The 26,551-nt window shown below is 46.3% G+C and overlaps 1 protein-coding gene across 1 annotated transcript in view; it reads right to left on the bottom strand.

Moving 5' to 3' along the window:
• Nucleotides 1-2,499: 2,499 nt before the first annotated feature.
• Nucleotides 2,500-26,551, bottom strand: part of LOC135399006 (synaptogenesis protein syg-2-like) — a 211,261-nt gene continuing 187,209 nt past the window's right edge. The window contains exons 3-9 of the mRNA XM_064630633.1: nucleotides 22,387-22,497; nucleotides 17,962-18,168; nucleotides 14,583-14,879; nucleotides 7,633-7,923; nucleotides 6,178-6,465; nucleotides 5,224-5,514; nucleotides 2,500-3,921 (exon numbers count right to left, since the gene is read on the bottom strand). Of these exons, the coding sequence (XP_064486703.1) occupies nucleotides 3,734-3,921; nucleotides 5,224-5,514; nucleotides 6,178-6,465; nucleotides 7,633-7,923; nucleotides 14,583-14,879; nucleotides 17,962-18,168; nucleotides 22,387-22,497 (1,673 nt within the window). The 3' untranslated portion in view covers nucleotides 2,500-3,733. The remainder of the gene's footprint in view (nucleotides 3,922-5,223; nucleotides 5,515-6,177; nucleotides 6,466-7,632; nucleotides 7,924-14,582; nucleotides 14,880-17,961; nucleotides 18,169-22,386; nucleotides 22,498-26,551) is intronic.

Raw genomic sequence — 26,551 nt, 5'->3', positions numbered from 1 at the left:
TAATTTTTGGCTGGAAAAAAAGGTAAGCCTACCCTTGGGGTTTTTTCGGGTCAAAAATCGAAGGTCTGATTTCGAACCTACTTTCCTGCTGAAATTAAAGGGCAGCTCCTGCTGAGTATCTATGCGCATTTTTAGCTCGATCTGAGCACTTTTAATTTTTGGCTGAAAAAAAAGGTAAGCCTAACCCCTTGGGGTTTTTTCGGGTCAAAAATCGAAGGTCTGATTTCGAACCTACTTTCCTGCTGAAATTAAAGGGCAGCTCCTGCTGAGTATCTATGCGCATTTTTAGCTCGATCTGAGCACTTTTAATTTTTGGCTGGAAGAAAAGGTAAGCCTTGGGGTTTTTTCGGGTCAAAAATCCAAGGTTTAGTTTCTGCATAAATTTTGGGCTGAAATTAAAGGGCAGCTCCTGCTGAGTATCTATGCGCATTTTTAGCTCGATCTGAGCACTTTTAATTTTTGGCTGAAAAAAAAAAGTAAGCCTAACTCCTTGGGTTTTTTTCGGGTCAAAAATCGAAGGTCTGATTTCGAACCTACTTTCCTTCTGAAATTAAAGGGCAGCTCCTGCTGAGTATCTATGCGCATTTTTAGCTCGATCTGAGCACTTTTAATTTTTGGCTGAAAAAAAAGGTAAGCCTAACCCCTTGGGGTTTTTTCGGGTCAAAAATCGAAGGTCTGATTTCGAACCTACTTTCCTGCTGAAATTAAAGGGCAGTTCCTGCCGAGTATCTATGCGCATTTTTAGCTCGATCTGAGCACTTTTAATTTTTGGCTGAAAAAAAGGTAAGCCTAACCCCTTGGGGTTTTTTCGGGTCAAAAATCGAAGGTCTGATTTCGAACCTACTTTCCTGCTGAAATTAAAGGGCAGCTCCTGCTGAGTATCTATGCACATTTTTAGCTCGATGTGAGCACTTTTAATTTTTGGCTGGAAAAAAAGGTAAGCCCCCTTGGGGTTTTTTCGGGTCAAAAATCCAAGGTCCAGTTTCTGCATAAATTTTGGGCTGAAATTAAAAGGCAGCTCCTGCTGAGTATCTATGCGCATTTTTAGCTCGATCTGAGCACTTTTAATTTTTGGCTGGAAAAAAAGGTAAGCCTAACCCCTTGGGGTTTTTCCGGGTCAAAAATCGAAGGTCTGATTTCGATCCTACTTTCCTGCTGAAATTAAAGGGCAGCTCCTGCTGAGTATCTATGCGCATTTTTAGCTCGATCTGAGCACTTTTAATTTTTGGCTGGAAAAAAAGGTAAGCCTTGGGGTTTTTTCGGGTCAAAAATCCAAGGTTTAGTTTCTGCATAAATTTTGGGCTGAAATTAAAGGGCAGCTCCTGCTGAGTATCTATGCGCATTTTTAGCTCGATCTGAGCACTTTTAATTTTTGGCTGAAAAAAAAAAGTAAGCCTAACCCCTTGGGGTTTTTTCGGGTCAAAAATCGAAGGTCTGATTTCGAACCTACTTTCCTTCTGAAATTAAAGGGCAGCTCCTGCTGAGTATCTATGCGCATTTTTAGCTCGATCTGAGCACTTTTAATTTTTGGCTGAAAAAAAAGGTAAGCCTAACCCCTTGGGGTTTTTTCGGGTCAAAAATCGAAGGTCTGATTTCGAACCTACTTTCCTGCTGAAATTAAAGGGCAGCTCCTGCTGAGTATCTATGCGCCTTTTTAGCTCGATCTGAGCACTTTTAATTTTTGGCTGAAAAATAAGGTAAGCCTAACCCCTTGGGGTTTTTTCGGGTCAAAAATCGAAGGTCTGATTTCGAACCTACTTTCCTGCTGAAATTAAAGGGCAGCTCCTGCTGAGTATCTATGCGCATTTTTAGCTCGATCTGAGCACTTTTAATTTTTGGCTGAAAAAAAAGGTAAGCCTAACCCCTTGGGGTTTTTTTCGGGTCAAAAATCGAAGGTCTGATTTCGAACCTACTTTCCTGCTGAAATTAAAGCGCAGTTCCTGCCGAGTATCTGTGCCTAATATTAGCTCCGTTTGAGCACTTTTATTTTTTGCCAAAAATGGAAAAAAAGGTAATCCTAACCCCTTGGGGTTTTTTAAGGTAAAAAATCGAAGGTCCGTTTTCGCTACTAATTTTGCGCTGAAATTAAAGCGCAGTTCCTGCCGAGTATCTGTGCCTAATATTGGGTCCGTTTGAGCACTTTTATTTTTTCGCCAAAAATTGAAAAAAAGGTAAGCCTAACCTCTTGGGTTTTTTTTAAGGAAAAAAATCGAAGGTCCTTTTTCGCTACTAATTTTGCGCTGAAATTAAAGCGCAGTTCCTGCCCAGTATCTGTGCGTAATATTAGCTCCGTTTGAGCACTTTTATTTTTCGCCAAAAATTGAAAAAAAGGTAAGCCTAACCTCTTGGGGTTAGGCTTGTGCCTCTCCAACTGCCTCTCCTACAATGTTACAAAGTTCAATATACGTTTAATTCCCTTATTCACTACAACGTCAATCTTCTTCACAGCTTCCTGGCCCAAAAGCATGCAAAACAGAAGTGAGAGAGACGGCATTGCTGGGAGAGAGTTTAATCCAATACAAAGCGAAAGATTCATACTTTGCAGTAAAATACACACACACACACACACACGCTGACGCAGCCGGAACAACAGTATGCCGCAACAGCGTATTTTCTCACTTTATCTCAGTGTGAAAATTGCTTCACAACCTCAATAGCGACTGAAACCGACACACACACACACACACACAAAATGCATTTTGGATCCAGTGCTGGATCCGACGGAAATGTGTTAGCATTAAAACTTGAAAACCCTTTGGGACCCATTCACAACGCTACACAACCCTTCAACGACCCTACACAACGCTAACGCAAGACAGCATCCGCAGGCAAACAACCCTCTACGGCTTCCTTCGATTCAGCCTGGCGGAGCCGCCTCGCAGCCTCAGCCTTCTGTCGCCGCCGCTCCTCCGCACAGCTTTCGTACTCCATGGCGTCCGTCCAGACCGTCCAGACACGTCCGAACCTGTCGACCACCGCGGCTGCACTGCCGCACCACGCGCACTCTCCTTCTCTCTCCACTCACCGCGCTTCCCTCGCCTCACCGCGCGTCCTCTCCACCGTGACCAACTTCCGCGAAGCGCTCCACCTGTACTTTCCCTCTCCGCAGCGCGCCTCCTCTCCCCTCTCCTCTTCTCCGCTCAGAGCTCCCTTTCTCCACTTCAATGACTACAAACAGACCATGCCTCGATTCTTTCGTAGCGAGGATTCTAATGCTAACGCATTAAAACCAGTTCGAGCTACGTATAAGGACGAACACAGACAAGGCACTGCAAGGCAGTGCTGTGTTCGTCCTTCTACATCCCTCGCACTGGGGTTTTTTTATCGACTGTAGCACGCGGAACCAACCGGCCCAAATTTTAACGCTTCTTAACAGCTAAATTCCGGATTTATGGGGCTTGGGAATCCGAAGTGCCAAGCCGCAACGAGGGTTGTTATATACGCACTGCGCACGATGTTCACAATATGTACACAGTGGCGCTGCTGTCATATTATGAGTTCCACTGCAGCGCCCGTTGCAGGTGTGAATGAGATTCCCTGAGACCATTGTGGCGTGGCCTAGCACCTTTTGGCTTTCAGTTCACTCTCGAGAGTTACGAAAGCGCACGTACACACACACTGCATCACCGATGAGTTGATACGGCGGTGACGTCAAGAAGTCACCTGGCAAGGCACATTTCAGTTCTTGGACGGATCACACACACACACACACACATGTCCTGGAGGGCATCTTCTAAGAACCATCTTCCTTTGAGAGCGCGTTAGGTTTACTGTCCGTGCCTTTCTGCACTTCATTTTGGCGACCTGGTTTCTGTGTCCGCTTTGTCCACAAACAACACAGCCCTATTCCGCCAATGATTAGACAGCTGACTATGCCGCACGCAACAGCAAACATGGCCGAAACGGAGAACCAGCTTCCTCCTTCAAGGAAAGCAACACAGAATCAACCACAGCATCGCCATCAGGGTGAGCAACTCTGAGCGCTCGCAGACGTATACCATCTAAGTAGTGAGTTACAACAAGTTATGAAGTTGGGGTTCCGGGTTTTCGAATTCTATTACGAAAAAAAAAAAAACCTACAGCTGTGAAACGATATATTCAAAAAAAGAAAAAAGAAAAAGAAAGAAGACTCTGCCTCCCCGAAACGCTCCCTGTCATGCTGCGGAACTTGCAGACACCGACATCTACGCCACGATCACCTGGCGTACGTGACCACCTCGGTATCCTGGCATTCCTCTACATAATCGATAGACTGCTTTCGGTTGCGTCCAATCATACTGTGAGTGTTGCAACGTATAAAGCTGCCCTTTCATGAGGACAATTTGCATGCCATCTGCGTTTCCGTGTCTATTTTGAGGGGAAAACACGACTAACAGGAAAAGAAAAAGCGTGGGCGCTTGACGTTTCCCCAAGCATACCTGAGAAATGTCTGAAATGAACTTACAATACCCTCATGTCGGATAGTGTCACTAAATAAGGTTTAAGCTTAACGAACCTTATTCAGTGACTCCAATGGCAAATTACCTCTAGGCAAGGATGGAGTTCACAGCATTACACGAGTGCTTTACGCGAAAGACAGCTGCACGGTGGATTTGGTTTAACAGAGCCACCCTTCTTTGTCTCAGGGTTTGGTAACCCGCGATGCTATGTATAATCTCGACACCAAAGGCAACGATCCACGCAGTCATCAAGGCATGGCTTTTCTTGCCCAGCTCTCGATGCCCACGAATGCGGAGTTTTTCCGATAAATTCGAATTGCTTCAAATTTTACCGACGTACGTTTTTCGAAAGCCCGGAACCCTAGCGCAAGCACACAAGGACTCAACACTACAGACTAAAAAATACACAGAGCAAAATAACTATAAAAAAGAAGAAAGTTTTAGCCTACGCATCGAGCATTGAGACTTTCTGTTAATTGCCAAAAGGTTCCATTTGCTCCATCATTATCATCGGCATCATTATCATCGTCATCCAGACGAGGTCTATTTTCCATCCAATCCAATCCAGGTCCATGGTACAATAGCAGCGCAGCTTACGCGAAAATGCATGATACTGGTACTCGAAGAGGTATATTGTGTGGTGGTATATGGTGTGATGGTATATAGTGTGGTGGTAAATGGTAATGGTGGTGGACTATGAGAAATGGTACTGGGACAAATGATCGCGAAAATAACTTCGCGGAGACTGCGAAATAGTCCACTTTTGGACAGACGACGTACTTACCAGATTGCTTCTTGAGGTTCTGCGCAGGGACCAACGTGTGAACGTAAGTTCGAAACGTCAAACCAGAAGGAGCGTGAACGACCACCAGGTAGTCTGTTGCAGGCTTCAGCTTTCCCGTCCAAATGCCACTCAAGGAAGAAGTGTTAAACTTTTGTGCCAGTGCCCTTTTTTTGCCGGCTTCATAGACTTCCACCGTGAGATGACTGACGTTGTGATGTGTCCGGCAGGAGAGCATAAAGGACACCTCAGTGTAGCTTCCAACTGAACAATTGAGACCGTCTACCGCTTGATCTGCAAGAAAAAGAAAAAAAAATCAAGAAAACGCGCGTAAGAAGTTAGAGTTCGATGTTTAACAAATGCCAGTGTTAGTGAGCGTTCAAGAAACCCCAACTTAACAATATAGGCAGCGTCGCCTTACGTGTAAAATAACCACAATTACTATAAATTTCAGTGCTGCCATCACGTCATCATGATCAACCACACCAATCGCTGGTGTTCCGTGCGACTAACTAGCCCTTAGCGGACCCAGGGAACCAGGGAACTGGATAGCGGGCTGAGCACTTGTGAAGCCACAGTATCCACATTACGATGAACAAAGCATTCAAACGCAAGCAAGCTGGTGCAACGATGTTGATGGGATCATTTCCTTGAGGTTGAGGAGGTGGCAGGGACAGGAACACAAAACAAAAGCAGACGTGCATTACTGTTAGTTAGCCACGGTCAATATTTATAGCCCGCTACTGGCGGGCCTTGCCTTGCCGCACTGGGCCCCGGTACATTAGAAATATCTCGGGCTTTGGCAGGGCGCGGGCCGGGAAGGCTAAAAACTCTTCGGATAAGGCCGGGCAAAGGTCGGGCGACGCGTGTAGTGCTCTGATACTGACAATCGCGAAATTACGATGCCGCGGGACGATTCAATGTCGGTCCGTTAATACCGAGTTTCCAACTTCTTACCTTTGCTCGGGCCGAGGGGTCGGGGAAGAAGCAGAATTTGGCACGGTTCCCTCTGGAACCCTACTCTGTTTCGAGCCCAGCAAAGCAAGGTCGCGGGCAGATTCTGTGCTTTGAATTGAAGACTGGGTGTGCTCGTGCTGCCGACACCTGTCAAGGCACCCGTTCCATTCAGGGACCAGGAATAGGACAGCGCCGGAGGATCAGCGTCCACAGCGCAGGTCACGTTGACGAGCCTCTGGGCTTCAACCACCAGCTGCCGTGGGGCGTCGTGCTGGCACCTTGGAGAGTCTTTCGTGGAAGTGAGAGGTGAAGGAAAAAGACATGAAGGAGACTCACTGTTGTCCCGATAGCAATACAAAAAGAAAGAAAGAAAAGTAGCATGCAGCCCTCGATTGTGTAGATGCATAATTTAGTAGTCAGTAGCGCATTACTAAAGGTAACGCTATCTCAAGCCTCGCTTCAACACGAAAATTGAAGCAAAAGAACTCTGCTCGGGAGCTGCTGATGTTTCGAACAGAGGATGGCCTTCTATTGGGCTCTCAAGAACTGCCGCTGTTCGAAATATCGGCGGCCCCCGAACATGAGGCTTTTGCCTCACCAGATTGCTGGATTTTGTATATTCCGGCTTGAGCTGGAGAGGCCGACAAGTTAAGAGAGAGATAAAGATAAAGAGAGATAAGAGAGAGAGAGACAGAGAGAGATAAAATGACATAGAGCGCCGATTACTTAAGATGAGGCTGGCTTCCGTACGTACGGTCTTGTCTCTCTGATTCGCTCTGATTCGTGCTAACGCTCGTCAGCACCAAATATAACAGTGACAGGTCTCTCAAGACATACCCAAACACAGTTCCACAGGTTGCGAACCGGCTCAGTCCTCACCAACTCGTTGCTATACAAAATCAGCTATGCCCCATGACACAAGCACTGTAGTCGGCCATACTAGTCAACTACTGCGCGTATCACGGCCCCGCGTCAAAAAACACAGCACATTGCAAGAACGGTACCCTGGATGATATTGTGCACCACAGTGCACCACATTCTCCCCGAGGGACGCTAGAGGGTTGCAGAATCTAGCACGCTTCCTTTGTGAAAGGGGACTTCCTTCTGAAAAGCTTCGAGATCTCGATGACGTTCTAGGTCCCTGGACCTCTCATGTTTTGAACTAGCTTAGACTTGGGCTTGCTTGCACGAACGTTGGGGGATTCCTAGTGGTGTCGTCAGCAGCTTCGGGATACTAGTGCTTCGGACACGCCTTTTAGTCCTCAATGCTGCTTGAGCAGAGCTAATGCTACTGGAGGAGGGCACTGAAGAATTTCCTCAACGCTTCCAAAAGCGGGCCATGGACTTGGAGCTTAGACTTCGAGCTGTGGTCGTGACGCTAGTTCAAAATCGCGACCCGTTCACTCCAGTCACTGCGACCACTATACAGAGGACAGCTTTAGGAGACGCACTTACAGTTGACACGCAGAACAAGCGGTGTGCTCTCCACTTCTGCCTCGTCATTGGCGACCTTGCAGACATACTGACCACGATGTTTTCTCGTGATCGAGCGGATGACGAGAAAGCGAGGAGTGACTAGCATGCCAGCAGAGGTGCCAGCCGCCAGCGTCCTATCGTTATGCGTCCAGACGACTTCTGACTCGGAGGGAACAGCCAGCACGGTGCACTCCATGTAGACGTCCATACCCTCGCTGATGTGGCTGACATTTAGCCCCGAACCTAGCTCCAATTCCACGATGGGTTTGCCTGCACGTCAAAGAAAGGGGCGTTTTTAAAGCAGCTGTACGGAGCACCTACGTAACCCTGAAAAAAAAAAAGACAGAAAGAAAAACGTTCCATTCATTCTACTATAGAGCTATTCTTCCGTGCCTCTCAGTTACCCCGCTTTGTAGGCAAAGCTACGACAGCTCAATAAAATGCCATATCCACACCCATGGATATTTTCTGAAGGTTTCACGTTATATGTGCTTCGATATCTTGATGTGTGTGTGTGTATTTGAATCGTAGCTGGCTTTGCTTCGCTAATGTACGAGTGTGGTGCTGAAACGATAGCTCTTTTCATTTTTCTTAAAACAGCAGGGAAATGACATCTAACGTGGCTATGGGATTCCTGTTTCGTCCATCACGCAGCCTATGGGGACCCACAATCCAAGATATTGCATTGTCACTGCGCAAATCAAATTTACAAAAACAGCCACACCGGCCCGGCTTGATCACCTCGCGTGACGTCACCAGAACTCTCCCATGTAACACGCTCCCAAGACAACTACGGTGATCTGTCCTCGATTTGTTGAAAGTGCGACACATTGTACAGTCTCAAAGACGTACATCACTCTGGGGAACGTAGATGTTTAATCAACCATAAGTTTACGTCCAATATAAAGCGTAGGCGGATGAACACGAAATTGACAGCCGGATAGCTGATCCAAAGAGCGCTTTGATGCACTGCTCCGCGCAAGAAATATGTAAACCGAAACCGATTAATTACTAAAAAAAATCACTAAGTGTCGACGCGGCTTTTTTTCTCGGAATATTTTTCGCCGAAGGTCCCGATACGGAAAACAGAGGTTTCGTAAGCGTGCGAAATAAAATTTAAAAGCTAGAATGTTTATTTAACGGAAATGTTTTCGATGGCGCCACCTGTTCGCGAATTATTCATGCGGGGATCTTCGTGAAACACCCAGTATAGTGTTCACCCCGAGAACGGCATCTCCGAAGCTGAAGTAGAACTTTATAATATACTGTTATCACATTTAACATGAAAATAACCTTGGTCAAGAGCAAATACGAGCCGAAGACATACTTCATACAACCTTTCAAACACTGTGTTGATTTCTGATTGTTAAATACCAGGCAGAAAGATACCAAAAATACCGTTCCCAGCTTGAACAGGGCTATATAGTCAGTTCGTTTTTACAGACCACCATGGTCATTAAAGTACTATCTACCGTTTCTTCCGACCTCACGGATACACCAGCAATTCTCACCCAGGTCCCTCGGCCACGGTTGCCATTGATTTTTCCGTCCCCTACTCAACGGAGTCACACTTTCATTGCCCCCGGAGCTCAAGACAACCGCCCACGTTTTCATTCGTCGGGACTCCCATAGGAAAAAGAACTCCATCCTCGCTATGACAGCTCATGCCTTGACTCAAAACGGCGTCGTCTTTCCGTCAGTGGTCGTGAGTACGCAGATTCCGTCGACCGGCCCAAACCAGCTCTTCTTGACTCTTCGTCCACGACGACCTTCGCTCAGCCTCGCGATCTCTCGACGACTAGACCCGCACTAAACCGCCACTCACTTAATCGACTTCCTCCCCTGCTCCCGCGCCCCCAAGATATTTTAGTTGGAGACTATGAACGAAGAACAGTGGACTGTCTGCATCCAAGCACTCTGTGCTGTGATATTGATTCAAGTTCACACGGTACCTTGCAGACGATGGCCACGAACAATGGGTAATACCCACGTCATATGCGCGACAACGCAGGAAAGTATATACTACTTCATCCCATCCTCAACATATCGTACAGGTTGGGACAAAAGTTTACGGAACACGCGAGCGACTTACTTTTTCTTCGGTGGGACACCCTAGCGGCAGCCGGAAGCGGGTGAGTTCACTGTTTCGGAGGGATGGAAGGGTGCGCTGTGAGCGACACCTAGCGGTAACTCGTACTTCCCAGGCACACCCAAGCGACACTGGAGCGACCACTGCGTGTCGCAAACAGCGCATCCATCCACCCCTCCGAAACAGTGAACTCACCCGCTTCGGGCAGCCGCCAGGGTGTCGCACCGAAGAAAAGGTACGTCGCTCGCGTGTTCCGTAAACTTTTGTCCCAACCTGTACCTACCCTGTACGAACGTGTAACCAATACTGTATACTATACTAATTGCCAATTCAGCCTCGCAGCACATTGTGCAATCACACGGAAGCTCGGAGCTATTAGCGCAACTTCTCGCCACAAACAGGCGCCACAGAAAAAACGTCAGTTATTAGTTCCCGCGGAGGCTAACACGCATGTCACATGCACTACGCTCACCCATACCTACTCCTTTAATTAATCCCCCTGATCGTTTGCAGTGCCACATATAAACTATGCGCTGTTTTCGATTCTGACATCGGGCAAAGTTAGCGATAAAGTAAGCAGGGTGAGTAAGATTGGAAGGGGAGGTATAGTCAATTTTTTCATCGTGTTAAGTGGCAAATTTCCTCAGCCATTAGCGCTACATGTACTTGTTGTTTCAGCACCATGTGTGTGGGATCTCTGTCGCTCATTTGGTCGAAATTATCTGGAGTCCTGCACTGCCCCAAGTGCGGCATGTCTGCAACAGAGTAAGTAAATGAACCACTTGCGCGTGCCAGGTTCCCGTTTTTTTCTTTTTCTTTGATAGCCTAATCATTTATATGCGCGTTATTAGTAAAAGTTACAAAAGTCTGACACTAGATGGAGGCGACAGCGGGCAGGGTTTGTGGCGTCGTCGAAATTTCACGTTGGCGCACGTAGCATTGGTGGTTTCGATGTTTTATAGGTGAGAAACTTTGAACTGAGAGAGAGAGCTCGTGGGAGCAAAGTCGTTGGCGACAAATCATATGCGGTTCGTTTGTTAAAATATTTTTGCACGGAGCACACAATATAACTTGGCAGGGTTTCGTTCCATAGACTAGACAACAAAAACAGCTAGCTGTATATTGTATCGCGAATGTTGTTAGCGGACAAGGTAAGATTTTCTTGCGCTTTAGAGAAAAAAAAAGCGATAGATAAAAAACAACAACAGATACACAGAGAGTATGCAGGAAGGGAGTTGTTTATAGAAGCACACAAGCACATAGTCTTGCGTCTCTCTTTTCTTTCAAGCTTGCTCACATCTACACCAGCTTGCTTGCATTCTACTTTTATGTTCAGTATTATCGGAGGTTTTAGCATTACATTAGCGAAAACCAGCGAAATGACGCGAGCACAAGAGGGAGGTGCTGATGAGATAACGCTGTACTTCGAAGCGATGTTCATTTCCATAAAACTGCTCCCCGTCTACTCCTTCCTCTTGTGCTCCCGTCTTTTCGCCTGCTGCTATCTATCATGGAACGATGTACCAACTAACCCAGCAAGCAACACTACTGAAACTTTTTACCATTTTCTGCACACCTGTCGTGTCACATCCTGATGCGGCGAAGCTACACGACATCGAAAGTTGTATAATATACACACTTTTAGGTCTTTTGAGTTACCCCTCATGGAGCTGTATACGTTAGGAATACTATATGCCGCTCACATAAAAGTTATGTATTAAAAGCCTAACACCTTACCATGTATGGTTGACAGAGCTCCTCCTACACTCTAAGAAAAAAAGGAGTAAAACGGGGAGTAGTTGCAGCTTCTACTCCCCTAGTCTGCAATTACTCCCCATTTTAGTCCCCCAACGCAACATTTAGTCCCGACAGTTACTCCCCAGGACTGCAAATTGTCACTAAACTTTGCGAATGGTCTCCTGAATGCGACAGTCTACGTAAATATGTGGCCCTGGTCAATTTGAACGACATAAGGCTGTATAACTCAGACAACGTAGCAATTTTCCAGCCACACAGAGTAAGAAACAGTTAGCGCATCTTTCTTCGCAAATTGTGCCCTAGTATGGCGCAAGATTTTATATCACTCGATATATCACGGTTGACGGTTTGCTTCAAAGTATTTTCATGCATGCGCACCAATTATGTACCTGGGACTCTTACAACAGCGCGTGAAATGCGGTCTTCACTCTGTGACATTCATTTGCTACCGTGCATTTACTCCCGAAAGGGACTATTTTTTGTGGCAATGCAATTACTCCCCAAAAGGAGTAAAAGTACTCCTTTTTTTTCTTAGAGTGTAGTCCTGTCAGAAAGAATATAGAGCCAGTCGTTGTGCATGCAGACTAGCACGTAATAGCACTCAGATATTTTATCGCTACCAGATCCGTTATTGACATTCTGGTTGCGTAGAACCGCCAACAAAGCTTCTGGCGTGATTCTCAATTATCTCCCCATTTTGGCAACGCGCCTCTGTCATGGTGAGTAGAGGGGGATTTGACGGGTATCGTTCGAAGCGAGGCATTGCAGCAGCTGCGGATTGTAGAGCTGAACTCGTTAACCGACCATGGTGAATAATTCGGCACAAAGGGCCGGTTGCGTCGCTTCGGGGATATAATGGTATCCGTGAGTGCTCCGATATATAATATACTTAATTAAGTGCGTTTATTCGGTCCCACGTAACCCACAAAGGTGTGAGCAGTTTCGAATTCCATTGTTCTGTAAGATCCATATGGATGAGGGATTGTTTGTAATCCGTTGCTATAGATTCCCGAGATTGGGCAGAAAAGCAGACACGACACGACCTCAAAACACGGCTCCTTTTCTCACCAACCTCAGGGTTCTTGGCATGGTTTACCGTGACCACCAGCTCGCCTGCTTCCTCGTCGTTTTATATAAGACTGTTTGTGTCTATGTATTGCATGCTATTACTTGTTTCAATGTTTGACTTGTTTAAATTTTTACTACTATATGTGATAACGAAACAGACGTGAATGGTTTGTGCGGAAACGACTTCTTGCCGGGATTGAGCCCACCTTGTATTTCCGCATTACTTCTCGTTTGTCGCGCACAGCCGAACCCCTGATTGATTAATTTCAATTGAATCGGCATCAATTGGCCGTGCCTTTTGGGCAAGTGGTTCTTTAGACGATGGGAAAGGTGAATTTGCCATACCGCCGCACATACGGAGAAGCAGAAGGTAGCCAACGCAATCTCGCTTTGCTGTGCTCGATATAATCACCAATTAACGACGTGGTCTTCATGTCACCCTAGGCCGACTTCATAATCGGCCATTTGACTTGGCGGAAGCTGGGAAATTTGGGGACTAGTCAGTTAGCCCTTTCGGCCCTGGATTTTTCAAATATTAGTTGAATATTTTTCGACCTGATTTAGTTTCTATACCGTCCAACGAACCCAAAAATACAAAATACGAGGTTACTATTTTTCGAGTATAGAAGATGGCGGGATGTACTAAATATAGTACATCGTGGCTCAGTGGTTGTGAAAAAGGTAAAAATGTTTGACGCTATAATTTATTTTGGACCCTGCACAGAAACGGGAAAATGTACACGATGATCATGTTAAGCTAACAGTTGTCAAAAATACTGCAGCACATGTGGAAATCCTTCTGGAAGATGAACATTTATTTTTTAGCCCGAAAAATTAGCCGTACTGCTTCTTCATTAGTTTATTTCGCCATTATACATTCAACAAATTATACATCAAACTCATCAGTTAGCTCATGCAATACATGATGCCTGTCGTCAGCCGATCCTCGTGAAGCGAATTCTGCGTCTTTCTCCTTGCCTGGATCATCCTTCTCGGTCAGATGCTTTTCAATTACCAAGTAAGGAAATATAGGAATATGAAGGGATCTGCTTACCGCATGAACTTCCGGTAGCGCGGGATGACTCATTTATCCGGTAAAAACGCACAAAAAATCGTAGTAACCCAACTCCACGTAACAAAAAAGTTATCCACGCAAACGTTGCTCTCCGTGCATCCAAATTTTCCTATACAGAAGTCAATATGGCGATCACGGCACAGTTGCGTCTAGCTACCGCTAGGCGTACCAGATCTCGTTTTGTTTCTGTGTAGGTGGCACCCCCAGCGGTGGGGCGTTGCAACTGTGCTACACTGCAAATACACGGAGCGAAGTTCACATTGCTAACGATTTTATTGCGCAGAGTTTGGTTACCACGATTCTTTTTTTCTCGATTTGCACCGCATAAATGCACCGTCTTGCGCCACCGGACGTTCGTACGGTATGCAGGGAACGCGCTATGTGCGAAAATGTGGGTCTACTTTATCTGTATACCCACAGTACATATGTACCTTGAAGTGCCATATCCGATGCATACACTGTGGCAATAATTTTTCAGTGAGCATAAGGTCTTCAACTTTCATAAAAAACGTGCAAGATTCTCATCACGCCGTTTACAATACCGGATTCATAAAAAAAAAAAATAATATTTTGTACTTCTTGCTGCTTCTTGCGGGCGTCTTCACCCCTTGTTCCAGGGCACGAGAGCCCAACAACCGATGCAGATGCTGATTAGGATGTCTTACGAATACTTTCGCTTCTTCTTCGTCTATTTCGGCCATTTCATTGAGGCGTCAAAACAGATCTTTGTTGTGTACTTTTTTTAGTACTCCGGGGCGCTAAGCTAAGAGTTAAGCTAACGGTCGGAGTCCAAGTCCAGTTTCCTACAGATATCATGCCTCCTCCCGTATGTTAATGGCTAGGTATTCTCTTCCACCAAACTCAAATCCAAACACATACAAATCCAATCCAAACAACAAATCGGAACCAACAAAAGTGAGCAAAAGGATCAAAACTCACTTGGAATGCCGATGATGTAATATCCGCTGACAGGCGACTGCGGCAAACGTGCATTTTCCGCTCGGCATTCCAGCGATTTCCCAGCGGCTTCTGCTGTGGGTGTTATGATGACAACGCTCGAAGACACGTTCCCGTCTGGGGAGACGTCGCTGTAGACGGCTTCAAGAGATTCATCCTCCAGCCACCAGGTGATCCTCGGAGGCGGTCGCGTTCCGGTGACGGTGCACTCCATTTCGTGCGGAAGCCCGGCAATGATGGTAGGGTGCCAGCTTTGGACGGTGACCGTCAGAGGCATCACTGAGGTACAGGTGGAATATATGAACAGGAATACTCATACGGCATTAAACCAGTATCGCGATTTTCTTATTTTGTTCGAAACACATGTGAATGGCGAGAAAGACATCTGTCGACTAATATCTGCCCCAGAATAAGATCTTCGTAAGTTTTATAGATTTCGTTGTAGGTTTTACACGCTACCCAGACGCAATGGATAACGCAAAAATTAAAGCAGAAATCCCTGTGCAGATTGTCATTGAAATGCGATAGCACTTATAAGCTCATCGCGGGCATTCTCCGACGAGGGACAGTTGAGCCTTGTGGAGACGGAAGTCGTACTTGGTAACCACTATCTTGACTGTGCCCCCGACGGAGACACAATAAATAACACTTCCTGCGCGCGTTGTGGGAATTTTATCGTCACTGGCTAGATGCAAAACTTCCTTCATAAAGCCCGCGAAGCAGTTGTTCCTGGACTTCTTAAAGGGTCTGTCGCCCCCGGAAAACCATCTATGAAACCGATATCACTATGCCTATCATCTATATGGCTAATTTTTTCGTGCGAAAAGTGCTTAGATATTGAACAGACGAATTTTATAGATCAGGGCTGCTTCCGTAGCTACAGAGGCTCTGGCAGCGTGACGTCAGTCCCTCAGCGGAGGAGTGAGAGGGCGGCGCTCAGAGGAGAGAGGCGCCGTCCAGACGCCCCGTACGCACGGCCGCGGCATTCCTTTTCTCAGTGCTGTGTTCTGATTGGTTCTTAGGGAGTGACGTTTTCTCGTTTTTCCAGAGAGGGAATTCCGGCGTACTCTCAACATCCGGCGTCTGCTCTTGTCATGTGTTCCATCGAATAACAGACAAAGTATGTGCCACTATTTTGCGTGTGAGTTTCGATACCGTGGTCATTGGTCTACGAGGAATAAAATGACACTATAGTTTCGAACTGGAACGAACTGTGCGTCCTGGGCCGACTTCTAGGGGAACTGTGCCGACATGTGTCTGAACGTTGTCCGACATGTGTCTGAAAGTCTGACAGTTCCCCTAGAAGTCGGCCCAGGACGCACATTTCCCCAGGGCGTCAGTCGTGAAGTTGCCCGCATACGTGAGGCCGACAACGGCAAGCCCTTTCACCACCACCACCACCACCACCACCACTGGAACGAACGTGGCCGTCGCTGTAACATCCATATTGCAGAAGTCTCCAATGACAATCATGAGCACGCTGCGTTCCTTCAAGTTTTCTGAAGATGTTGCTTGTAGAATAATAGAAGTGTTTGGCTAGAAGGAACATCTTGATCTTGTCATTAGAAGGCCCCGGTGTAATGTATACCAGTACGATGGGGGGGGTGGCATCCTTGTTGTCCACTTCTACGACACATTCGTCACCACGCAGTTGTCGCTGCGCCTCTGCAGGCTTACGCTTGAACTGGAGAAGTTCCTGGTCCGACACTGCTTGCGCCGGCGTGGCATGGTTGCAACCACGGTGTGATATTTGAATGCGTGCCCTCTCTCACGTCGGTTTTGTAGCCGCACTCTCACACGCGATCTCCCAGCACCCCTTCAGTGCAGGGCTTACGTTGCTACATATACCCTGCTTCATGAAACATCGGAGAGTTCGCTCATAGGACAAAGGCGCCGTCCAGACGCCCCTTACGCACGACCGCGGCATTCCTTTTATCAAGGCTGTGTTCTGATTGGTTATGAGGGTGTGAGGTTTTCGCCTTTTTCCAGAGAGGGAATTCCGGCATACCCTCAACATCCGGCGTCTACTCTTGTCATGTGTTCCATCGAATACCAGACTATAACAAACTTCGCCCATAGATGCTGTCGCATTTAACATTGTTTTATAAATTGCAATCAATGTTAATAGAGATCCCAGGAATACCTGACTCCACATTTGTGGACGCTCCATTTCTGTTTTTCTCGCATCCACCTAATCCAATCCATAGTTTCAACCACGTACACAGACAACAACACCCAGACAAACAAAACCTGATCGCTTACAGGTACTGTAAAGCAGCAGACAAGCATGATATGCCGGTGATGTGCCTAGACGCTATAAATATTTTTAATTTGCCATGAAAAATGCGGCGTAGTGGAGCGGTGCGACGCCTGGTGTCAAACAACCCCCTGTACAGCGGGCAACACTGAAAATTGGTATTGCACACTATTACATCGGAACTTCGTTATTTTAGTAACCATATTATTAGTTTCCCTGTTTACCTATGCATTCTGAAACCCCTGTTAACAGTGTTTTTTGCGAAGTAACCCAGCGCTGGCCGCTGTGGGATGGAGGCTATCCCTACTTCTCTACTGCGCCTGCGCGCTCCTTCTGTTCGCGGCCTCTTTTGAACGAGCAAACTCTCTCTGTGAACCTCTGTAAACAAACAAGTCCCGACGCTGTCAGGCTTCTTCAACGTCTGACATATTTTTTTCAACGGCTCAGCATTTCATTTCAGTTCGCTTATCCGTTTATCCTCAGATGTGGATCGTTGTGTGAATTGCAGGGACGGATTTTAGGGTGGATTGTGGTGGATTGTTATGTCGGGCCCAGTGTTATACGCTTGCAATGTGGTTGCCGCCGTATGTGGCAGGAGTACGGAATCATTTCGAATACCTAGTACAGTGTTGCCCGTAATCTTTAATTGTAATTTTCTAATTAATTGCACCGTCGATTGGAATGAAACTTACGCAGTTTTTGTCCTGGTGGCTTGGACTATCGAATAGCTACACTAAATGACATTTGATCGGCGCTGCTTTACAGTACCTTTAAACGATGTGACGTAGTCATTAAGAGTCAACCAATCACGACTGCGCTTTCGTCGTCCGTAGCTGTGAAGACTAGCCGCCATCAGCCGCATGGGGAGCCACTGGTAGCCATAGCAAGCCTGTGTCTGAAATCGTGTGCCGCGATTGGCTGACATCCTGACTTTATATGGCTATGTGATAGGCAGTGAGAGGAGGCATTAAGCATGCTTTCTGTATCTACGTGGCTTTGATACAGGACACTGCTGTCCTGACATCATCTTCAGCAACAGCAGCAGCTAGTCTTAGCGCATCACACAGGACTGGCAGCGAAACACATAACGGTGCACGTACTTACGGCTCAGTTCCAGAAGCACTGAAACAGTGACTGGATTTGAGACATTGCTGTTGGCTTCGCAGGTGACGTTTGTTAGCAAGTGTCGTCTGCGAAGGGTACCCATTTGCAACGTACTCGTCCACCCCCCGGTAGGGGTCGGGATCGTCGGCGGTTGCGTTCCACAATGGTCGCCATCGCAGCTCCACGTCATGGTCACGTTGTAGTCAACTGCTTGCGAGAAAACGGGCCATGAAAAATTCAATTCATTCATTCAATCTGAAACATTATTTCGAAGTTACTCTGCGTTTGGGTAAAGGTGCCGTTCAGAGGCAATGACATAAAATGCTCTGGAGCCAACAAGTCAATGCAACCAGCGGCCAATGCAAACGTTAGATGAGCGAAATACAATGCTCTAATGGAACTCACTAAACCCCGGGCTTCCTTTCAAGGATTGATTGTGTTGAAAGGTGTTAAAATTCTGAGCACATTGCTGTTTCGTTCATGTGGGAACCCACTAGTGTAAGCGTGCTTGAAAATCACGGTAAACTAAGCTAATACTTGGAAGACTTTCTGTGGTTATTGCTATTTCATAAGTATGCATTAGATATAGCTGGTTCGGCTTCATTACAAATTATACGGATTTGTAATTAAACCATGAAACCTTCACTCGTTTGACAAACTTCAGTGCCTCCGACGACCTATACAGACCTCCAGAGGGCGCAAGAGAAATTCCCTAGAGATGAAAGTCATTATAGCATATATATTTTGGAGAGCCGACGCTGAATAGAACGACGCTCTCTGGTTTGAGCTAAATGCGGAAACCGGCGAGGAAGGAACGAAAAATACGAGATTTGAAAGTGTGGCGAAGGATTATTTCAAATCCCAAGTTACTCTGAAAGTTCTACACAGCTTTCAGCAGTGTTTACAGTGCTGGATGACGGTGACATGATCGTGTAAGGCCCCGTACAGATGAAGTGCTGCGTGAGTACAACTACAGGCCGGCTATTGTCCTTCATTTTGATGAAATTTAATGCGAGCGATACGCTTTAGTAAAGTGAGTGACCAGAGTTTGTTCCATCTGCACGGAAAAGAGATAAGGATATCGCTTTAAAACGAAAATGAGAGTGGCCACTCACGAGAGAGAGTAAGAAAGGAAAATAAAGACGCGATACAGAAAACAGGGAGCTTTAGGAAACCTTGAACACCCTGCGACTCCTTTTCCGTATCGCTATCAGCCAATCAGCTATTGCTACGCTGATAGCTGATTGGCTGATAGCGTTACGAAAAAGGAATCGGAGGACGCTCACTGTTTCATAAAACTCCCTATATCTTGCGGATCTTCACCAGATTGCCGCGAGCAATGACATAGAGTGTCGGAACTTGCAAGTAACAATTACTCGAGTACACGAAGAAGACACGAATACAAGACACAAAAGGCGAGAGAGAGAGAAAAGACAAGAATACGAAGAAGACAGCTCGTCCCTCCGTATCTCTTGTCTTCGTGTCTTCCCATAACTCAAGGAAACGTTACCCACAAGTTCATTACACCAGTTCGCTTTCCTCTTACTTCCTTGCTCAACGTTAGAGTGTAGGATCTGACAATGAAACACCTCATTCATTACCATTCATTCATTACTCATTAGTTGTTGTTGTTGTTGTTGTTGTTGTTGATGATGATGATGACCTTGCGTTGATTATTGTGTGTTCCGAACACTCACACGGAGAAACTCACACGGTTTCTGAATTAAACAGTGTTTAATTCAGAAACCGTGAGAGTTTCTCCGCTTTCATTTGGGAGTGCCGAGGCTAAGGCTTTCCTTCCACAAAGGTCAGTTCACCCCATCCATCTAGTCAATCTAGTCATACGCGCCTTTTGGCCTGTGCATTCGCTGAGAGCCTTCCTTGTGTTTGGTGAGCTGTCCAATTTCGCGCTGTGGCGCAGAGTGCACTCCGGGAAGTGAACACCGCAAAGAAATATCTCGCATGTCCTTCCTCTCGTATCCGATACACATAGGAAAAGGCAAGAGATTGGACAAAGGAAAATATAGGACAAGGAAGTTATGCGTTCGGAGTCAATTGCGAAAACAGCGTGTAGAGGACGATGGCCTTCCTCAACATGAGTCCTGACCGGCGATGATGGAGTGCCCCAGCGGGCAGATGGTCGTGGCCTCACGCCAGGGCGGTGCCGGTAGAACTGGGTTGCGATGAGTGGAGGCACGGTGGATTGACGTCGTCGCCCAGCGGTTCCTCGGTAGAACGATGCACCGTACCTTCGGAGATGGCTTCGGAAGTGGGTTTGCAGAAATTTGGGATGGCATAGGGCCGAATTACGCCGAACATGGTGTTCATAGTTCGGGTCACCAAATCTAGAGGACGATGGTCTTCCTCTACACGAGTCCTGACCGGCGATGATGGAATGTCCCAGCGGGCAGATGGTCGTGGCCTCACGCTAGGGCGGTGCCGGTAGAACTGCCGTGCCAGCGCCGTAGCCATCGTGGCAGCAGAGGCACGTCTTGGTCATCACACACGGGCCGCCACAAGCGCAAGAGTGTCCTTGCTCCATTTGTACTGCTCTCCATCTACTCCGATAGAGTGCGAAGGTAGGACAGCACCACCCGCAAGCCCCATGTTCCCTTCCATCAGGGCAGAGGTATCTTCTATATCTGCTCCTCCAGTTACACTATCACTACGTTATAGCTATATTTATGTAGACACTATGTGTTACGAATCATATCAATGTATCAAACAGATTATCGCAAAAGTAGTTGCTACCCTCTATAACATCCATCCAAGAGAGGGCGTCGGTCGAGGCACCTCAATTTGTTTTACATTTAGATAAATGTCTGATAACACGTGATGTTTTGCTGTCAGTAGAGCCATATGGCATTGCGATGTCGCGTTGCTTGGTTATTGGCAAGATACCGTAGATAACGGAACCGTTCCATACTGTGGAAGTGCAAAAGCTGCACTTCCACTGAACCTAGTGCAACTTGCTCTCGCTGCACTAGCACAGAAAGTGCAGCATTAGAGTCACTGAATAGCTTCAGAGTACTGCAACTGATGCGCAACTGAAAGTTCTACGCCAGGGGGCGCCGTGTGAGGACGCCATATTGGCTACGTTAAGTTCGTCTGCTATGTTAATGACGGATCCCGTCCGTAGACTTTCGTTCTTTCTTCTGTATTGGACCACGCTATTGCGTCTACCTCGACGGCTATGGATCAAGGCCCTCTAAACAAAATCGCACGTGCTGTTACGGTCAATGCACTGCAATTCGCGATGTGAAATAATTTTACCGCAGCATATACGGTCGTTTTGCCTGGGCGAAAGACTTCACCGCATAGCACGCCCCTAGGCAACCATCATCCCGAATGACAGAGGTCTCTCCCCTGATTTGTTGAAAACGGTAGCCGTACGTGTGAAAAATGGAACCGATGACACCTACGTCGTCTGGTGTGAAAAGGATCCGACACCCTCCCTTCAAATCCTCTTCCTCCTTTCGAACCTCTTAGAATAATGAGGAGGAAACCCAAAGCCGCTCGGACAAAGCACCAGAGCTCGTCTACGTCATCCGGTGTTGAATGCTGATGCAGCTAGAGAAGGAATGACTAATGATGGGTTCACATTTCTCGTGGAAGACAATGCAATTGCCGAACGCTGCTCCGTTTTCTTTTTCGTGTTTAAGGGTATAGGACAAGGTGCGCGCTTCTGGCACTGCGGCAAAAATGACCCCTATTCTTGCTGTCTTCTTTTTGTGTTCTTCTTCTTTTTTTTTTTTTTAGGGGGTATTTCCTCGCGGTGTAACGGCTAGATCCTTTTTCTGAAGATGGCAACGGCGTCAGCGCTCCAACAGGAACAGAGGTTGTCGCTGCGCCGAGCCTGTATAGCTCATAACAGCAACAACAGAACAAATACAACAACAACAACAACAACTTTATTTTGATGATGATGATGATGATGGGGGTGTTTCACCGCCAGGGGTGATACTCAACCTTAGTTAGTCAAAATTAATTCGGACAACGCCACAGGAGGTTGATAGTGCGGCGCAATAAAGTGCAGTACTAGATCTAGGATACATCGCCATTTATTGTAGTTAAAAAAAAACATATTTTATAAAATTATGGTCATGGTCAGCGCGGACACGCTGGATAAGACGGCACAACGAAATCTTGCAATCTTGACATAGGAATATTTTTTTTTTAGACTTAGAGCTGGAAGGTGATCACTGTTAAGCCGGTGAGTTTTGCCTCGAAGAATTGAAAAAAGAAGGCTCTTATTTGCTCTGCAAGCTGGTGAAAATGCAGAGCATGCCCTTCATTAACCACGCCAGCCCAGCATTACGGAGAACATCCAATTGGGCGTTATGCAGCAAAGGCAAGTAGCAACTTCTATGACGATATTCTTCGTTACGATGAATTAAAGATGAATATGTGATGAATTTTACTCACACTGAGCTAGTTCACAGGTAAAGGCAGGAGTATCGCCTTCACGATAAGGACCAGCGATGTCTCTCAGGAAGGTCCCGTTGTCGTCTTTGATTATCAGGGGTCCCATTGGTACTGCAAAAGCAAGTGCAGTGTGAGTCCCATTCAGAAGCGACTTGTTTTACCGTAGTAATAAATCAATTCCGGAATATTTACCAGAAACACAAGGAAAGACGTTAACTTAGTAATCAAGCAACAGATAAATTTCAAAAACACATACGTCAAAAAAAAAAAAAAAAAAAAGGTTGGGGAAACGCACACGCACAAAGCACAAACACGCGGACAGTGTGCTTTGTCCCTGTGGGTTCTTTCACCATGTATAATTTCGAACAACACGCTTTTCGCCTTCTCGCACTGTTGTCTTCAGATACGCAATTATGAAGAAGCGGGTTCCAAGCTGAGTAGCAGGGCACGTGTGAAAGCACCATCTCCATGTTTTCGACATAACTTATAAGATACGTATATCTTTATGTAACATATACATATATTTATAATATTGTCTGCATAACAAATGACAATTCTATACAGGTAACAGCGCAACAGTTTCATGTGAATAAGAAACCACTGCACACAGCAAGGTATGCGGTCAATTACACTAATAACATATGCTACACGACTCTGAGATTTCTGCAGGAGTGTTTTAACACTAAGCTGAGCTTTCTGACCACATATCCCCCACCTTTGTATTTTTATGCAAGCGTAGGTTAAACCCAAGCCACCGATTACACCACTGCATCACCATGTCCCCCCCCCCCTTCTCCGTATCTCCGTCCTTCCTCCTTTAGCTGAAAGCGAGGTACGCACCGGACCCACTTGTAAACCACTGCAGAGGAAATGCCAGCAACACCGACGTTCATGTTTTTTTGTTTGTTTTTTTACTCTTCCCGGGACCAGCACCGAAAGGATACTACCCCGACAACCGTTTTATCTGAACATGTTTTGTAGGAGGCTCGTTTACTCACTATAGCAGTCAGTTCAGATGGTTCGTGTTCATACGTGCCATGTTCGTGAAAAAAAGAAGAAAAGTAAAGCAAGGTGGTTTGCATAATGTAAAACCCCGAGACTAGGGAACACGAAAGGACAGATACAAACACGAAGTCTCGACTATCTCGAAGTATTGAAACTTCCCTAGTCTTGGGGTTTTACATTGTGCATCATCTTCACCAGCTCACTTGCTTCGTAGCCATTTTTTTCGAGGTGGTTTGTACATGCGTGCGAACCAGTGTATATGTGCGATCCTGAGAAGCGTGCTTTGCCTGCACAGCTCTACATTTCGCGGGGAATGCCAACCTCGAATTCTGGGTTTCAATTAGACGATTTCAGAAATTGCATGGATGGCCCCCCCCCGAGAGCGCTGTGTTGCGAATGCTCCATTGCACCTTGGGATTTAGTTTTGAATGAGTAAGACAGAAGAAGAGCGCAGACGGTTTCGGTGTTCCCTTCGAGCAGCAGGTAGGCAAGCACGAATGTAAACCATTTTTCACGACGAATTGCACGATGCGCGTGACTTGGGCGATGGAGGGGGCTTGTGGTTGTTACGTCCAACGAGCCGTTACATCCAACGCGCCGTTACATCCATCCGTGGATGTAACGGCGCATTAGATGTAACGGCTCGTTGGACGTAAAGACCCTTTGGACGTAAATGCTCGTTGGATAAACGACTTTAGGATATGTGAGGTCCATAATAACATGGCATCGTTGCAGTTTCGGAGTTTCTGAAATCGCCTATTGAGAAATCAAAAAGGTGTTCAGAAGGGAAATAGTAAATAAACAGAAAAAAATAAAATAAATAAACACGGTAAATTCGAAGCATTCAGCCCAGCGGAAACAGGGCAGAATGGAGGGCAACACAAACAACGATGGTACCGTATTTCGAAACGAGCTCAGTGCAGGTGGCCTTATGCGTCTGGCAACCGAACGAAAAACAGTCTGTTTATTCAAGGAAGCAATCTTCTCAAGTTCCACCTCCGAAAAGTACTCTGAAAGTAATAAAAAGAGAAAAGCAAAAGAATCAGAAAATCGTTTAATATACGTATTTACACACGTCTTTTCCGGGAAATTCCTCGGCTGCCCTTCGGCACGAGCAAAGGAATCGCCAACGCCTACTTCTGTTTGCTCGTTGAGCTCTCGAGGTTGTTAGACTGCAGACACGGTAGAGGTATATACTACCGGCATCGGCCTTCTTAGAAAAGAGAGACACGCTATAGACCGGTCAAAAGCGCCACTGCCGTAGTTCATTACTGCGAGGCTACCAATAGTAAATTTCACTTCGAAGATTTCTTTTTGTAAAATACACCAATGACCATGAATGTGTGTGTATTGTCATCAAGCGGAAGAACCACCTGTGGAGGTAGTCCGTGAATGTGTGTATTGTCATCAAGCAGGAGAACTACCTATGGAGGTAGTCCCGTTTTCACAGACACTAACTTCACGTTACAATCATACAAGCTAGATAACAACACTCTCCAGGAGGGAGTGCTTTTCGTACTGGGCCATACCAAGCGAACCATGTCCATGAATGTGTGTATTGTCATCAAGCAGGAGAGCTACCTATGGAGCTGATGGAAGTGGCACTGAGGTTACGATCCAAAATAATGAGCATCAATTTTCGAATCCATCAGCGAGATCAACCTTGAGCTTCTCGGGTACCTTGCGACATGTACCATCTGCGGCATAGCTCATCGTTGTTTCCAATTCACAACAGAAACATAGAACCCCCACCCAACGCGTTTTTCCACAATTATAATTTCCCATGGATATTTTTAACGCCTTGATGTCTCGTTTTTAAGTGCTCAAAAGCAAGAAGGTACATTTTCAAAAGGAAGGACAGGCAGCCGCGACGCTCTAGGAGAAAAGTTCGATGCCATATCTGCTCGAGGCCTTTTAATGCGTTCGCCTGCCAAGTGCCGTCGATTATCTGGAAAATTGATCGTAAAGATAGGGCGATGATGCATGGTAACTCAGGAAGAGCCCTTTGTCGGGCGCAGTCAAAATGCTATCTATGAACCCCGTTATCTTGACGGGGGATAGCACCTGGGACAAGCGGACCGCTGCGTCAGTGAAAAAATAATCCCAAGCAGCACAATGTACTGAAAGTTGAGTGCAATGGGGGTGGACGGGTAGGTGGAAGGCCTTGAACAGACTCGTGAAACGAAAGAACATTGATAATACCCCTGTCACACGGGCATTTTCGATCCTGCTCGACCGAACCTGCTTGAACCCAATGCAGATCGGATGGTGCTACACGGCCGCTTCCAAGCAGGATCGAACTTTGATCCTGCTTGACTCAAGAGTGTTCCCATAACAGGATTGAGAATTTCAAGACGGCTCGACGGCCGCCATTTGCATCCTCGACCCTGTCATAACTTAACTGTCATAACTTAAGACGGACATGCGCGCGAAGCTACAAATGATGCTTACATCGGTATACGATAAATTACCACTAATATCGCTGTTATATAGGAAACGCGAAATTAATGAGTTCCGTTTATTCATTTGCACAGGTCAACCATTCAATGCGCGTTGAGAGTGGCCGTGTAGCAGCGTCAAAACTCGAGCGTGCTCGGGAAGTTCGATGCAGGTCGGATTCGAGAAGGATCGAAATGCCCGTGTGACAGGGGTATAAGACACATACCGTCCATCACTATTGCACTCGACTTTCAGTACATTGTGCTGCTTGGGATGGTGCCCGATTGGACAGCCACCTAGGGCTCATGTTGAACGATGTCAGTACAGTTGGAAGTTTCTTACAATCCTAAGTAAACGGCCAGGTGCCCACAACGAAAAGGAAAGGAGAAGAAGAAAACTGCACTCTACAAAGAAGATAAGAAAAGGAAAAGAACAAAAGAAGAGGGGAAGACAAAGAGAAATGAAAAGGAAAAGTAGAAGAGAAAAGCCACGACAGGTGCAGTGCATGGTAGATGCAGTAGCAGATGCCGTGCTTTCGCCCGTGTATTCGCACATATTATTCTTTGCTGTGTCGAGCTGTGTTATGGCTCCTTATTTTTCCAATCAGATTTAACAATTCGGCAGCATAACTTGCACCTTGAAAAAGCTAGACTTTTTTTTTTATATAGTCTCATATTGTGTTACCAGTTCGCCTGCATTCTACTAGTTTTCCTCTGGCTCC

Source organism: Ornithodoros turicata, chromosome 6, assembly GCF_037126465.1.
Source record: "Ornithodoros turicata isolate Travis chromosome 6, ASM3712646v1, whole genome shotgun sequence".
NCBI lineage: Eukaryota > Metazoa > Arthropoda > Arachnida > Ixodida > Argasidae > Ornithodoros > Ornithodoros turicata.
Note: the sequence above shows the minus strand (reverse complement) of the source record. Positions and strands in the feature narration are given on the sequence as shown.